Raw genomic sequence first — 16,658 nt, 5'->3', positions numbered from 1 at the left:
ACTTACTTTCTCATATATCAAAGTAAGAGTCATTGCAGGTATTCACTTTTCCACAGTACAATCGCAAACTGCTATTTGTTAGCTTTTGTGTTTTGAAGCATAAAAAAAGCTTTGTCATATTCAAAAATACTTGTTTGGACATTATGTACAGTTTATGGCCTATTTTTCAATCCAACTTTTTACACCAAAAGTCTCTAAATGAACTTGAAATTTTCAACTTATAACACATCTGTTTTGGGAATTATTGTTCATGCTATTATTGAAATGTTTGTATTTCCTAGTCTGCTCTTACTAACACATCTGACCAATGTAAGCATCCATAAGGGCAACTGTGCTATTTCATAGGTAGAACAGGGAGCTGGAAGTTAGGAGATTTGTTCTATTCTCATATGCCACTGACCACTTGCATGACCTGGGAATTCTGTGCTTCAGTTTTTCCATGTGTAAAATAGGAATAATTTAATAGTGTAGTAGTTACATTTTTGAACTTACCTACAGCTCTTCAACAGAGTGTTTTCCAAAGGTATCAATCTTAGTTAATATTAACTATATACTCAATTATCCTTTTGTAATACAGAACAAAAGTTTAAAAGAGGCAAATTTTCATAGCACTTCAAGATTTTGGCTATACTAGTCGACTGATCTTAGAACTCTGCACAATATCTGAATATAGAAGATGCAAGTATTTTGTAGCAGCTATTTTGCAGCTCTTGTATCTGTTAACAGAAGGCACTGTATGATTAAAAACAGAACTTAATTTCACCCAAATATAAAACAAACTGCACACAATAGCCTATACTGATGCCTGTGAGTCATGATTTTGAAATGTATTTTCAGTGCATTTATTCTTTACTACTGCAGCAAATTTAATTATTCTCAGACTGCCTCCATAGCTCCACACATAGCTCTCTTTTTTTAAACAGTTTAGGTTTCCAAAATTAGGCATCAAGAAATTTAGTTTTGAAAGACTGTTTACAAATCTCCACAATATTGCATGGATATAAGTACTTATCTGCTACATTGTTGGCACTGGACTCAAGCTTGTTTTACTAATGAGATAAGCTGGAGCTTGCTGACATCAAAAATTCTTGGTCTTGAAATTTCTGTGATGTCTGAAGTTGCATGTGCAAATGAACGAAGTCCAGTGGTCTGGCCACGGGGTTTGTCTGTAGTTCTGAGTTTTCCCATTAAATGAGCAGATATAGGCATTAAAAGAAGAGAGTCCTTTGCACGAAATTTAGATTTGAACTGTCTTCTACTACTACTACTTTGTGATCTCTCTGCAAAATAAAAAGCACTGTAATTTGTTTTTTGCAGCAAAAGATTGTGTGCATGTCCCTAAATTTTGTGTCCTTGCAAATTTGTGACCCCCCTATGACAAATAATAATATTTTACATTTGGAATAGAAACTTTTATATGCTCCTTACATTTACCCAAACCATCTAATTAGTTAAATTGAGAAAATTGAGAATTCCAACTAAAGTCATCGTTCCAGTTTCAGAAGTAGGAAATTGCATTTAATACAAGTAGCTTGAGTATGGAGGTAATTTCTAAAATAAATTAAAAGTATGCCTGCATGAAAACATTAATGGTCTTTTGAGGAGTGTTTCTGCAGATTACCTTTCTTGTGATGTGTTGATAGCTAATTAATTAATTAATCTGTGAACTTTGAAGTGAGTTAAACATATCATATACCTTTAGCATAGGTTGGAACTGTAGGTGGTCCTCCATTTATCATCAAACTGTAAATAAAATATTAACAATTTAGGAATTGTTATTGTTAAAGCACTCTGTTTTTCCTTGGATTAATAACATAAAGGCCCTCGGTATAAAAATATAGTTTGAGTATTTATTATGAACTCACAAAACTCAAATGAGTTTAATTTTAACTAATCTGCATTTGATCTACATATTTGATTCTTGGCCTGAAAACTTGCATACAATTAGCTTTAAGCACATAAGTAGTCCCTTTGAAGTTAATACTTTTATTCTAGGCATATAACATATTTTTAAAATTCCAGTGTCAGAAAATGTTACAAGTGCTTCTTAATTACTCATTTAGTACCTCATTTTGTCTGTAAAATCAGTACAATAATAATCTCAGAAATACTGAAAGATTTAACTGTTGTTTGTGAAGTGGTTTGAGATTGTCTAACTAAAGCTGCTTATTAACTAAGAATTTTTAAAAATATTTTCTAAAGTCCAGGTTAATTAACAGGATGCTTGTTAGACTCTTAGGTAGACAAACTGAGATCTACATGGATTCTTACTGGTTTTGGCCCATGTCACTTATTGAAAGGAATATGATTCAGGATATCTTTGTAAATTTAACAAAAAATACTAGGAAGTATATCATTATAAAACTAAATCCCCATTAATATTACAAAAGCAAACTAAGCAATTGTATTATCAAATCAAGATTAAATATATACATTGGTAATACTGAATTAAAATCAAACTATCAAATTATTTAAATAGTCAGATTGATACAAATAATGAAACCTCATTAATTCTGAGATGCATTCTAAGGAAGTTATAACCCACCCCACTCCAACCACCAAAGGCAATGAAATATTAATATAGATTTGGGTGAATATACTAAAGGAAAGAACCTGAAACCAAATTCAGCCTGATCAAATCAGAGTTAAGTAATATTTAAGCTGTCAGTCTGGAAAGGTTCTCCTTAACCTAAGCAGTTTTAATGTTAGTTGTGTACAGCATGCACTGTGAGTCTTTGATACTTCAAAATACATACCAAAAAAAGAGGCACAAGACCATTTCAAAGGATGCTAATGTCAGGCATCAACAAACAGAAAGTGGATTTATAGGTAACTGGTTGCAAAGACCTTAGCAAACACAGAAGCCATTCGGCATGTATCCATCAGAACTCAACATTAAAAATAAATGTGGACATCTTATGACCAGGTTGGGGTGGGTGGGTGGGTGTGTGTGTGTGCGCGCGCAAACGAGACAATTTAGCGATGTTCATCTATTGGTGTATAAGTCATGCAAAAAAGATTATCAGATTTTTACTTAATGTTTCAGATGGAACCAGTTTACAATAAAGTTTAGACAAGGTTTGTAGTCTCTTACTCTCAAAATATGACATTCTGAGTGCTACAGACTTTTATGGCCACATTTAAAGAAAAATCTGTATGATTCAACTACAGTTCTATCACTCATATATAAAGATGACTAAAACTTACAAATATGCACTTTAGAGAAACACCAGTACATATGCATAAGGTGGCAAAAATTGACATCAGTGGAAGCAGGAATTAGGCCAGTAATGAATTTTTTTTTTCATCCCACACTATTTTAAGACCAAAGCAGACTGTGAAGAGCTTCAAAAAGACCTCCCCAAACTGAGGCTAGATCTACACTATAGCCTTTTTTCAGAAAAAGCTATGCAAATTGCGCTCTGCAATTTGCATAGCTTTTTTCGATTGCTTTTCCAGAAGAGGCTTTTCCACTATTTGGCCCCATCAATACGGGGCCAAATGGTGGAAAAGCCTCCTTTTTCGGAGGAGCCCTTATTCCTTGTAGAACGAGGTATACAGGGCTCCCTGAAAGAGTGCGTTTGCTCTTCTGCAAAAAAAAGCAGAAAAGCAAACACGTTCCCTGGGAATAGTAATAGAGATGTAGCTGTGTTAGTCTAGTCTAGCTGAAACAAAAAACAGGACTATGTAGCACTTTAAAGACTAACAAGATGGTTTATTAGGTGATGAGCTTTCGTGGGCCAGACCCACTTCCTCAGATCAAATTGTGGAAGAAATAGGCATGACCATATATATTAGGATTGGGTAAGATAATTAGCGTCTTTTTAAGACCCCGGCATAAAGTGTCAAATTCATGCTTAAATTTGACACTTTATGCCGGGGTCTTAACAAAGATGCTAATTATCTTATCCATTACAAAGATAGCTTCCCCAATTATCACCTCTAATATCATTAGCTCACAGACATTTACCTTCCCCTTTTTCATGCCCCCTCTGTTCTGAAATTTGATTTGTCCTTTTTATATGTGTTCACTTTTTTTGATTGTATCCCTTGGTATATATGGTCGTGCCTATTTTCTTCCACAATTTGATCTGAGGAAGGGGGTCTGGCCCACGAAAGTTCATCACCTAATAAACCATCTTGTTAGTCTTTAAAGTGCTACATAGTCCCGTTTTACGTTCCCTGGGTGCAGCAGAGTTTTTCCTGGATATATCCCAGAAAACCCCCGCAGTCTAGACGTATCTTGAGTGATTGGGCAACAAAACAGCAAATTAAACTTAATGTTGATAAATGTAAAGTAATGCACATTGGAAAACTTAATCCCAACTATAAATATACAATATGATGGGGACTAATTTGGCTACAACTACTTAAGAGAGAGATCTTGGAGTCATTGCGGATAGTTCTCTAAAAACATCCACTCAGTGTGCAGCAGCAGTGAAAAAAGCAAATAGAAGTCATTAAAAAAAGAGAGAGAATAAGTATCTTTGGCCATTCAGTTCCTTCTTTCTCTCCCTACCCTCCATCAATGTGATCTGAGCTTTTGCTTAACCCTTCTTAATAATTGTTGAAGATTGAGTACATTCCAATTGAGATAAAAGCCTATGTTCTGCAAAATACTGTGTATTCTGGATAAGAAAATATTTAGAATTGACCTTTCCAGTTCACATGTAGCCTGGACTTGTAAGGACTTTGGGGTTCTTTTATATCTGCTCTCAAGCTCATTTGCATCAGGTGTAAACATAGGCTGAGGAATATAGTAAATAATGAAAACTTAAGCAAATGGTCCAAACAATTTTAAGAGTTTCAAACATATTGGCTACGTCTAGACTGGCATGATTTTCCGCAAATGCTTTTAACGGAAAAGTTTTTCCATTAAAAGCATTTGCGGAAAAGAGCATCTAGATTGGCACGGACGCTTTCCCGCAAAAGCACTTTTTGCGGAAAAGTGTCCGTGCCAATCTAGACGCAGTTTTGCGCAAGAAAGCCCCGATTGCCATTTTCGCCATCGGGGCTTTTTTGCGCAAAACAGTTTTTAACTCTACACTGGCCCTCTTGTGCAAAAACATTTCCGGAAAAGGGCTTTTGCCCAAATGGGAACGTCAAAGCATTTGTGCAAGAAGCACTGATTTTGGACAGTAGAACATCAGTGCTTTTGCGCAAAATCAAGCGGCCAGTGTAGACAGCTGGCAAGTTTTTGTGCAAAAGCAGTTGCTTTTGCAGAAAAACTTACCAGTCTAAACGCAGCCATTGAGTGATCTTTTTCACATTCATCTTGAAGAGTTTGTAGAAGGCATAATGATATCCTATCTGAAACATCCAGTTCTCCTTACATCTATTCTATATTTTAGAACCTTCATCGGTCTGTGTGGCTGTCTATCTGTGAGTCCATTTGTTTAACAACTCTTCCTAAATGGTAAGATCTAGGATCACCAAATTTGGAATGCAGCTTCCTTTTATCATAACTGAAAGCAAGGTCAGGGTTTAGTTGTGCCAGGACAATAGGATGTGCTTGGAATTAAATTGTTTCTCATAAAATGGAAAGGAAAAGGTAAAACAGTGGTTTTCAAATGTTTTTTCTTGTGACCCAGTTGGAAAAAATGTTATATGTTCATGACCCAATAATTATATCTTTTTAGAGTTTTCATAAATATTGCAATATTTCCCAGTTTTGTGGCAGCTGCAAGGGAGCTCCCTATAGGAACTTCCCCCGCAGGGAGCACCCCTGTAGCTGCAAACCCAGTGCCCACATACTTTTGGAATCACTGCTGTAGAATGACCACAAGGAGTAGCAAGGGGCCAGAAATGGGGACCCGGACAATTATAACCCCATTGGGCCAGCAGGAGGCAGAAGTGGAGAAAGGCACAGCTATCCACTGTATATTTCAGAGGATTTGTCTGTATGTCCATCCCCCAGCTGGGGGACATGCACCCTCCCCTGGCTATGCTCATTGCAGCTGCAATGGCCATGGACAGGTGCTTCTCTTTCAGCTGCGGTAAGAGAGAGCTGGGGTTGTCCTCTCCCCCCAGGGCGACCTGCATACTGAACCCCTCATTCTGAGCCCCACCCCAGAACAATGATTTAGATGGAAAAAAACCTTATCTACATTAAGGACGCAAGCAACACTAGGTATATCTTCTAGTTATACATATAAAAATCCCACATGCGTCTGTCAACTTTCAGCACTTCCTTATATAGCTGTCTACCACTAATAAATGTTAGGAGGGGTAGCACTATCATCATTAAGCATGTTAGAATCAATTACAAATATCAAAGTAGTAAGGGTATGTCTCAATTTAGTGTTCAAGAGGATTTTGGCAACTGATAAATTGTATCTGAAACTTTAAAGTATCTAGCACCAGTGTTCCCTCTAACATTTTCTATCCTTGGGCAGGTTGAATTTTCTTATGTGCAACACCAATATTGAAGTAGTGGTGGTGCGTGCGCGCACACACACACACAATATAAATAAAGCAGTCCATATGTGTGGAAGAAAATATATTAAAATAGGGGTTAGTTAACAAAGAGCAATGCTTACAATATTTAATATTAATTTTGCCAGCCACACTGTCCGGCGATCTGCGCATGCACAGATCATTCTGAGCATGCGCAGATCGCCTCTTCCAGGTTACAATCTACTCGCCACGAGCGAGTAGATTGTATTATTTGTCGAACCCTGTTAATTCAAATAAATAAGAAAACAGTACATGTACCATCATCCTTTCTAATAACTCAAGCTAGTTAAACACACCAAAATGCATATTATCCGCAAATAGCTCAGCTTTAAGATGCTAAACAAATCTACGAGTCAACTAGAAATAGTATTTCCAAAGGGAGCATGACTAATACAGTATTTACTGACACTGGAAAGGAGAGTAAAAGGCATTCACTAAAGCTTATACAGTTTCTCTAGGGAATGTTTAAGATCCATGCTGTAAACATGCGAGTCAACTAGAAATAGTATTTCCAAAGGGAGCATGGCTAATACAGTATTTACTGACACTGGAAAGGAGAGTAAAAGGCATTCACTAAAGCTTATACAGTTTCTCTAGGGAATGTTTAAGATCCATGCTGTAAAAACAGGTAAAAGTTCTCCTGGTTTGAAACTTTCACCTTGTGTGTGTCACCAGCTCAAAGACTTAGGCTATGTCTAGACTGTTGCTTTTTATCAGAAAAAAGTACGCAAACTGTGCTCTGCAATTTGTGTACCTTTTTCTGATAGTTTTGTCGGAAGAGGCTTTTCCAAAATTTGGCCTGTCTACACTGGGCCAAATTTCAGAAAAACCTCCCCTTTCAGAAAAGCCCTTCTTCCTTGTGGAAAGAGGAAGACAGAGCTTCTGAAAGAGTGCATCTGTTCTTCCAAAAAAAACGTCGGAGGAGCAGACGTGTTCCCTGGATGTGGCAGAGTTTTTCCAGGATAACAGAAAAACTCTGCAGTCTAGACGTAGCTGTGTTAGACTATAACTGAAAAAACAACTAATGGCCCTGCAATACTTTAGAGACTAAAAACTCAGGCTGTGTCCAGACTCAGGGGTTTTTTCGAAAAAAGTAGTCTTTTTTCGAAAAAACTTCACCTGCGTCTAGACTGCAGCTGCGTTCTTTCGAAATTAAATCGAAAGAATGTGGCTTTTCTTTCGACGGTGGTAAACCTAATTCCACGAGGAAGAACGCCTTCTTTCGAAAGTGCTCTTTCGAAAGAAGGCGTTCTTGACAGCAAACAGGCTTTTTAGAAAGAGAGCATCCAGACTCACTGGGTGCTTTCTTTCGAAAAAGCGGCTTGCTTTTTCGAAATTCCGCGTGCAGTCTAGATGCGCTCTTTCGAAAGAGGCTCTTTTGAAAGTATCTTTCGAAAGAGCCTCTTTCGAAAGAGGCTTGCAGTCTAGACATAGCCTCAGAGTAGAAGCCCCAGAACAAACTAACACATAGGCTTCAGGGTTTGTAGACAGATGCATGTTTCAAAGAGCTTGCAAATAAGGTTTCATCCTACAAAACTAGCTTCGCACCTAGTACTTGTTACTTCTTTTTCTTAAGAGCCAGAACTCTACCACATAGCAAAGATCTGGCTTTAATGCAATACAATATACCATGTATTAATTAGTAATACAGGATTTTAAAAAAATCACTAAGATCAGAATTTTAGATATCTGCAATACTCCAAAAAATTCTGTTAAAGGAATCTTTTTCTTTCTTATCTTAGGCCATTAACACCTATGTAAACTTTGTTTGAAATGTAATCATGCAAATGTCCTCCTGGCACATACACCCCCTCCCCATGTGGCCTGCCTTCTCCATCCTCCGTCCAACCCATCTAGACAGAGAGGACTGCAGCAAGTAAGTCAGACACTCCAAACAAATTGCCTCTACCTCACTGCACAGATGCCAGTGCCTACTCACCCCTTCTTTTCCCCACCTATCTTGTGCATTCAGCCCCTTATTTCTCCCTTCTCAGGAGTCTTGAGAGTGCTGAGTTTCTGCCTCTCTACTTGTGCAGACAAGACTCTCCAAACTCCCCTCCCCTCTGACTCTCCCTCAGCCAATTACATCCTTCCTTCCTCTTCTGCTCCCCCTCTCCATCTCACCACTTATTCTCTCCTTATCTTTCTTCTTTATCTGCTCTGCGAGCTGCTCGGTTTCAAGCATGGAGCAGCTCCATTTAGATACTTGCTTAGTGAGACCATGCTCTTTCCCCTATCGGTCAGCTGAGCTCCCTGCCTGCGCAGGAGTGTTGAACTTCTGAGCAGAGCTCAGAAAACAGCTGCACAACTGCGCAGCTTGCAGGGAACTTAGTGTAGCACTGAAGTAACTTAGAATGAATCATAGGACTGGAACAGACTTTGAGAGGTCATCTAGTCCAGTCCTCTGCACTAAGCCAGAACTAAATATTATTCCAGATACAGTCTTTAAAATAGCTCAACTTCAGCTTATTTAAAATGGTAGCTTGCACCTGATCAATTTAACTTACTTAAATAAGGGTGTATGGACTGACATTCAATTCATTCTGGACACAGTGACTTTGTGGCGACTTTAGATACAGGGAAATGTTGGAAAACACTTCAATAATTATTCAAGGATGTTAACTATAATAGATGAGATCTAGAGAAGAAATTTTGTGGAGTACTTCTGGATATGCTAATGTTTTTCGTGATATATTGAAGCAAGAGTCTTGTACACGTTGGAAAATATAACTATAGTTTTAAGCAGTGGCGGGCAACCTGCAGTCTAAGGGCCGGGGGGAGCCAGGCGGCTGCATCACAGGCCTAGCCTTCCCCAGCAGCAGCCCCAGCCTTAGGCGGTTGGGTGTGTAGGCAGTTTTGGGAAGGCTGTGCCTTCCTTTGCCTGCATTACTGCCTGCCCATGGCCAATATTAACATATACCATTATGGCTAGGAATGAATCCTGTCAGGAAATAGTCCAATCTGTGAAGGGCCCAGTGCTGAGTCAGTTGCATGTATTAATAAAGACATGTAAATCAAGCTCCAGAACAAACCACCACCATTCCTGTCACAGTGGACCCGTGGATTTTGGGGAATTGTACTTGGGATGTCAAACTTCTGCTATATACGCCGCAGTATTCTGATTCATGCTAATACACAGAGTCCTGCCAGAACCAGCCCAAGCTTATTACTTTCAATTTTGTCCAATTAACTATTTTGTTTAAGATATTTGCAAATCATAATGTTACTTTAATTTTGAGATTGGTGTTACTGGTTCCAAGTATAGCACCTAGATTTTCTAATGACATGAGAAAAAAGAACCCATTCTCTAAAGCAGAGGTAAAGTGTATATTATTTGAAATATGTACACAGGATATCAGTTATGACTTGATGAGGAGTAAGGAAGCATTTGTGCACAAGAAAGGGTGCATTTTCATAAAGTTGAGGCCAGCTTCAATACATACATGTACACTTTTGCTAAAGCAAACTAACTGTGCCCGCAAAAGGCACTTGCATGAGCAAATATCTTTTTGCATGCATGAACGGCTTGGGTGTATGCACATGCATTTTTGCACAGAAATCTCTGCTTCCATATTTGGAAAAATTATTCTTAAATATAAAATCATAATTATTTTTAGTTATTTTTTTTAACTTCAGTAAACATATACCCATACAAATAAGGAGCAGATGGTACCTTAAAGAAGGCAGCCCAACTTCTCTTTGCCTTTGGAATTCTTTTACAAATTTCTGGCTTATTTTTGCATCCCTACTGAGATTATTCATTAGACGTGTGAACTGCTTGGGTTTGTTTCTGCATTCCACTAACAGCTGGCGATAAGCAACACCATTAAATGTTAAGTATCCAAGAGCACCAGCTGCAGCTATACGAATCTAGAAGAAACAGAAGAGTTGTCCCTGATAATGGCTTAAAGATGATTATCATTCTGATTTCAAAGAGGTATTCTTCACATTAAATAAAACAACAAGATTATCAAAATACAGCAAGGGTACATGTTCACAGCTCTCAACCTCTCTGAAACCCCCCCAAATGAGGATCATAATAATAGTCAATAATTTAAAATAACAGAAAAAAACCCACCAGTAAGACAAAATTAAATTTGGGTCTGCAGTTGATAACCTGATGCACACTTCAGCCCTGATCCTACACAGCAGGGAGTTTTACTATTGACTTTAATGAGGGCTAAGATCAAGCATCTTATAATGAAGCACACATTGAAAAAGATGCTTCAGGGGGGTAGCTGAGTTAGTCTGTAATCTATTCACCAGTCATAAAGATGCAAAGTAACTCTAGTACTTACCCCTGGAAGCAGACCTCAAATTTATGAGATTTGTGGTTTTGCACATATGGCCACAAGGCCTGTTTTATGCAATCCAGTCCTTACCACTTCTAGGGAAGGTGATCCAAAAGATAAAGGTGAGAAGAAGCAAAGATAAGTACATGTTGGCTAAGGAAATCATGGTTCTCCAAAGTGATAGAACTGAAAGTGGAATCACCAATGCAGCTTTCAATGAGAACATTCTCTACCAAACCCCTCCACACCCAGACTGTCTATAGGTGACAGCTGGAGCCATTGCAATGCTCTTTTCTTCAGGCAAGATTCAACACTACAGGGTTGCTCCTCCATCTGGACTAAATTTAGCTTATGGCGTGAAGAACATAACAAACCCCCCCAATGATCCTGGTATCCCAGTTTTCCTGGAGCCTCTTTAGGAAGGGAGTAAACAAAAAATTCTGCCTAGGAAGGTAAATAAAGGAACTCAGCCTAGCTCCATACCACACAAGATGTCAGCAATCAGTAGACTCCGACTTGCTGGATTCTCTGGTTTCTTAATAGAGAACTCTCAAGAATCCAGGTTTCTTAGAGCAATTAGTCTGGCTAAACTTGTGGTTAAACTATTTGTTCCCAAAAAAGACATCCCATAGAAATTAAATTCATAATACCACATCCTTTTGAGCCACTGACATCAATAACTGTATTCTACTTATTCATCAAAACCTGTTTTCTGATTGCAATCGTGTCTACTAGATGAGTTTTTGAACTGGCAGTTCTATTCACATAAGAATCTCATTGTGTGTTCCATGATGACAAGCAGGTCTTAAGAACACCACAATCATCCTTGTCTAAGGTGAATTAATTTTTTCATTCCTTATAGGAAATACTCTTCCCTTCATTCTGTTCAAATCCAAAACACCTGAGAAAAAGCTATGGCACACATTAGACATCCAAAAAGCTCTAAAGAACTGTAATGTGTGCCCCAAATAAAAAAATAGGGCTTTTTGTTTGTTTTCTTCCATCCAAAGAACCAAGGACACAGGGTAAACCAAGCTATCATTAACTATATGGATCAGTGAGTAATCCTGTGGCACCTTTTAGAGACTGACAAAAATATACAGAATCATGAGCTTTCGTGGGTAAAACCCACTTCATCAGACAATAGGTTTCACCCATAGAAGCCCATGATTCTATATATTTTTGTAAGTCTTTTAGGTGCCACTGAACTACTCGTTGTTTTTAAAGTTGCAGACTAACACGGCTACCCCTCTGAGACTATCTGGATCAAGCTACACATCACAGAAGCATGCAAGACATCAGGTGTTCCGCTCCAGAAGACAATAATGCTCATGCTGCAAGAGCTATGATGACTCTGTAGGCAGAAAAAAAATTATGCTTCTACTCCAGAAATCTGTAGGGCAGCAATGAGGTCATACATTAACACAACAGGTTGAACCTCTTTCACCAAGGACTCCCTGGTCTGGCATATTGCTGGACCAGAGACACCCAGTGGACGGCCAGAGGAAGGAGCCCTGAAGGGGCCAGGAACCCAGCCAGGCTGGCAGCAGTTGAGGTTAACATCTGGGAGCCCTGATGCAGGAGCTCGGCAGACCCAGTGGCAGGGTGGCTGAAATGCCAACAGGTTCTGGTGGGGCAGGGTTCTGCTGTGGTGGGGCTGGGAGCCCTAGTGGTAGGGCAGCAGTCTGCTACGGTGGGACCAGGAGCCCTGGCAGTGCAACCATTGGCTGCCATGACTGGGCAGCAGGGCTCATGGCAGGTGGGGAGCTGGCCTGGAGGCCAGCCCAGGAATGGAGCTGGATTAGCAGGCTGGTGGCAAGGGGCCAGAAATGACCTCCCGTGGTTCAGCAAAATCCCTCCTCCGGAGCCACTCAGGTCCCAAGGGTGCCAGATCAGGGAGGTCTAATCTGTATTATTAGATCCTATAAAGTGGACTTTATGTCCTTTTCAGAGGAGGGCTATGATAAAGTCAGTGGTCTAGTAATAGCACTGACATTTGGAGTAATTAACTTGAGGCTGTGGGAGGGTCTCTCTTATCTCAATTTTTTTCTTACTTCTGTTCATGGCTTGCTACTTACCATACATCTCAGAATACTGGTAGAGTCCTTTCTGATAGTAGCCGCCTGTCTACACTGGTCACGAGTATTTGCGCAAGAACACTGACTTTGTACTGTACAAAATCAGTGGTTCTTGTGCAAATACTCTGACGCTCCCGCTCAGGGATAAGCCCTCTTGCACAAGTACTCTTGTGCAAGAGGGCCAGTGTAGATAGCCAAGTTAATTTCTTGTGCAAGAAAGCCCGATGGCTAAAATGGCCATCGGAGCTTTCTTGTGCAAGACAGCGTCTACACTGGCACGGATGCTTTTGCACAAAAGCATCTGTGCCAGTGTAGACGCTCTCTTGCACAAATACTTTTAACAGAAAAACTTTTCCGTTAAAAGTATTTGCGCAAAATCATGCCAGTCTAGACGCAGCCTTGGGGAAAATCCTGGCCTCACTGAAGTCAGTGGAAGTTTTGCATTGATTTCAATGGAGCTAGGACCTTTGTCTTACACAGTTATCTCATTTTAATATGTTTTTGCTTGTTTAGTGAGAGTTTAATATTTCTACTACTGATTGAACCTCCCAGGTCTCCAACCAGGGAATTTGCTGGAGCAATATGAGGCTCTGCTCCAGTGGCAAAAGAGGGGCCGGCATTGATGGAGCTGGCTCAGAGGCAAGGCATTCAGGGGAAGGGGCAGGTTGGCTGCAGAGCTCCAAGGCCTCTTCCCCCAAGTGCCCCCCCTTCCCTGCTCTTCCCTCCCAAGTGCCCCCCCCTTCCCTGCTCTTCCCTCCTTACTCTTCCCTCCTTGAACACAGCAAATCAGCTATTTGTAGTGCTCTGGAAGCTCTGGGAGAGTGGGGTAGGAGTTGCTAAGTGAGAGTCCTCCGGCTTTTCCTCGTGATTGCTCAAGCCCTGGAGCACCCATGGATGCTATACCATGGATATTGCTGGATGAGAGAAGACCAGATTATAGAGGTTCAACTTGTAGTACATATAAAGTTAATATCCATTAGCTAATTGTGCAAACAAAGAGATTTAATAACAATGAAAATTAATGTAAAACTACAACATGAACATTTTATTTTTGGGAGGAAGGAGAAATTTTACCTCTTCTTTATCTGAGTACAAATGATAACAAAGCTGTTGGACAGTTCCTAGCTCTGTAATTGCTTCTGGAATACCTGCTCTTGTATGAGCCAGGCTAGCCAATAACTTCCCTACAAGTTAAAGTAGACACTACACATTATATAAATGTCAATCAGTTTTCTCTCTTCCAGTCTCATGCATAATCTTAATGAAATTATCCTACCTCCCAAAATGTGTTTAAATATTGTCAGTGAAGTCATCATACCCACAATCTTTGTCTTCTGTCACTATTTCCACTGTTACATTCTCTATTGCATCTAACATACTGAATTTCTGTCTCCAAGAAATTTGCTCTTGTACGAGGAATAATTTTAAAATACTCTATTAGTATTTTATTAAATACTTCTACTTTAGCATCTTTGGACAAAATCTTGGAATCTGTCTTCAGTTTTTACTCATTCATTACCCAAGCAAAACTCTCATTGATGTCTATAAGCATTTTACCTGAGTAAAAACTGAATAAAAATGGAGGGGCAGATTATAAATCTACAGTTTGCTCAGGATAAGGGACAGCATGTAAGATGTGTTGCCCCACAAGCAGACCAAGAACTGAACTGTGTTTCAGAGACACAATTCAGTTCCTAGGTCCCCACTTGTTTGCAGGTGGGAGGTAATTTGCAAAAGTTTTTTTCCTTATACAGATTACTTCTCCCTCTACACTAGTTTACCTGTGAGGGGTATAGGGTGAAAGTAGAAGCCCTGTAGAAGCTGCTGCTCCCTCCTCCATGCTGTAACTCAAGATGTGGGCAGCAACTGCAGCAGACCTCTTACTCCTTTGTGCAGGCATTTTGGAAGTGCTAATCTCCTAACCTGAATCTACCTCCTAATATTCCATGGTAAATTCTACTATCCTACTATTCCAATATCTCATTTTGGAGAAACAACAGTGTTTTATGAAAATGCTTAGTCTTATATTGCTATGAATTTTTGCTCACTGTGGCAAAGCTCTGGCTGTGCCCTGAGGGTCCTGCACTTCTAGGCAGTTATTGCATGCCTCAGAGGTTTGCTGTGAACCTCCACACTACCTCTCATCTTTTCTAGAGGCCAGGATCACAGCTTACTGAGCCATTTTCACTACTGGCAAAGTAATTGGGGTGTAACCTCTCCGTAAACCTGGCCTCTCTTCAGGAGCAGACTTTTGAGTAGCATGGGGAGAGTTGGGGGGAACCTGGGCCCGCCCACTACTCCAGGTTCCAGTCTAGGGACCCTACATAGCAGCAGCTGATGGGTTTTTTCCTCTAGTTCCAATACAGCAGCCTTTTCCCTGGGCCACTTCCCCAAACATTCCCCAAGTACCTTCTCCCTGGTACCTGAGTGAATCTTTCCTGTTTTACCACACTCTTTCCTTTCTCAGCAAACACTTCTTCCTCTCAGGGTATGTCTACACTACAGAGGTTTTTTTTCAGGAAAACAGACATTTTTCTGAAAAAACTTCAATTATGTCTACACTGCAATCACATTCTTTTGAAAAAAATAGAAAGAACTGAGGGGTTTTTCTGACATTGATAAACCTCTGTCTACAAGGAAGAAGCCTTTTTCCAAAAGAGCTCTTACAGAAAAAGGTGTGTTGGGACAGGAAGAGGGAGTTCTTTCATAAAAGGAAAAAGCACAGGTGCCCTGGTGGACACTCTGCCCATAGTAATCACAGCTTACATGTGAGAGCATCCATTCAGTGTGGACACTATCTGTCTAAAAAAGCAGATTGCTTTTTTAATGCGCTTTGTCAGAGTGGATGCTCTCTTTCGGAAGTTTTTTCAGAAGATCTCTTCTGGTAAAGTTTCTTCCAAAAGAAGCCTGAAGTCTAGACATAGCCTCAGTCCTTTACTCTTTGCCTTCCCCCACATCTTTTCTGAATGGAAAACCCAGCAGGCCTTAATTGGCTGCAAGTGCTTGATTAGCCAGCTGCTTCAGGCAAGCTCTTAATTAGCTTCAGGTGCCTATCTGCTTTGATTACTTGGCAGCAATCTCTGGCAGTTTATTCAGGGAACAGAAAAGGGTTCATCTAGCTCCTGGTATGTCTACCCTCCACCAAACTATTATAGCTAGCTGCCCTGGTTCTGTTACATCATCTTTTCTTCTTCTTACCTGTTAGAACAAGAGTAGCTGTCTTTTTAGAATTCAGTAGTCCAACTAAAATAGCAATACCTCTTGCAGACAAAGTAACTTGGTCCACATCCACTATGACTCTGGCTAAAACAACAATCTGAAATCAAAGGAAGATGGTTTTTTTAAAATATGGATTATTTAAGTAGGTTTCTTCCTTTTCCTTTTTTCCATTTATTAATAAAAAAATCACTTATTGTGTATAGTTTACTTGACACTTTCAAGCCTATCCCTTGCAATTTGTACCTTTACCTATTGGCAGAAAAAGGTACAACCTTAGTACAGATATGTGAATGCAATACAAGCAATTTTCTCCAGATAATTCATACATCTTCAGGTGTTACAGACTTTTCCAATACTCTACACATTTACTGGTTTGTTAAAATTATCTTGATACTATAGTCATTCTTCTCTTGTGCTAAATTAAAATACAGAGGGGAAAAACCTGCACTCCTTAATCAAACAGAACTTCAATTTTTTTGTCTGAGTAAAGATAAAGGATCAGATCCGTAGCCAACATTTTCTTTTACCATGAAAAACAGACCCAAGTTCTGATTGTTTTTTTAAACAGTTCATGATTGGAGACTTGCAGAGAAGACTAGGATTTTTAGAGTCT

At 39.6% G+C, this 16,658-nt stretch overlaps 1 protein-coding gene across 2 annotated transcripts in view; it reads right to left on the bottom strand.

The window, feature by feature from the left end:
- Nucleotides 1–799: 799 nt before the first annotated feature.
- Nucleotides 800–16,658, bottom strand: part of ANKAR (ankyrin and armadillo repeat containing) — a 94,961-nt gene continuing 79,102 nt past the window's right edge. For both annotated transcript variants that reach the window (XM_025179856.3, XM_025179859.3), the window contains exons 21-25: nt 16,025–16,142; nt 13,901–14,010; nt 10,130–10,326; nt 1,697–1,743; nt 800–1,280 (exon numbers count right to left, since the gene is read on the bottom strand). In XM_025179856.3, coding sequence (XP_025035641.3) covers nt 1,036–1,280; nt 1,697–1,743; nt 10,130–10,326; nt 13,901–14,010; nt 16,025–16,142 — 717 coding nt within the window. In that variant the 3' untranslated portion in view covers nt 800–1,035. The remainder of the gene's footprint in view (nt 1,281–1,696; nt 1,744–10,129; nt 10,327–13,900; nt 14,011–16,024; nt 16,143–16,658) is intronic.

The sequence above is a fragment of the Pelodiscus sinensis genome, chromosome 7, assembly GCF_052426305.1.
Source record: "Pelodiscus sinensis isolate ZL-2025 chromosome 7, ASM5242630v1, whole genome shotgun sequence".
NCBI lineage: Eukaryota > Metazoa > Chordata > Testudines > Trionychidae > Pelodiscus > Pelodiscus sinensis.
Note: the sequence above shows the minus strand (reverse complement) of the source record. Positions and strands in the feature narration are given on the sequence as shown.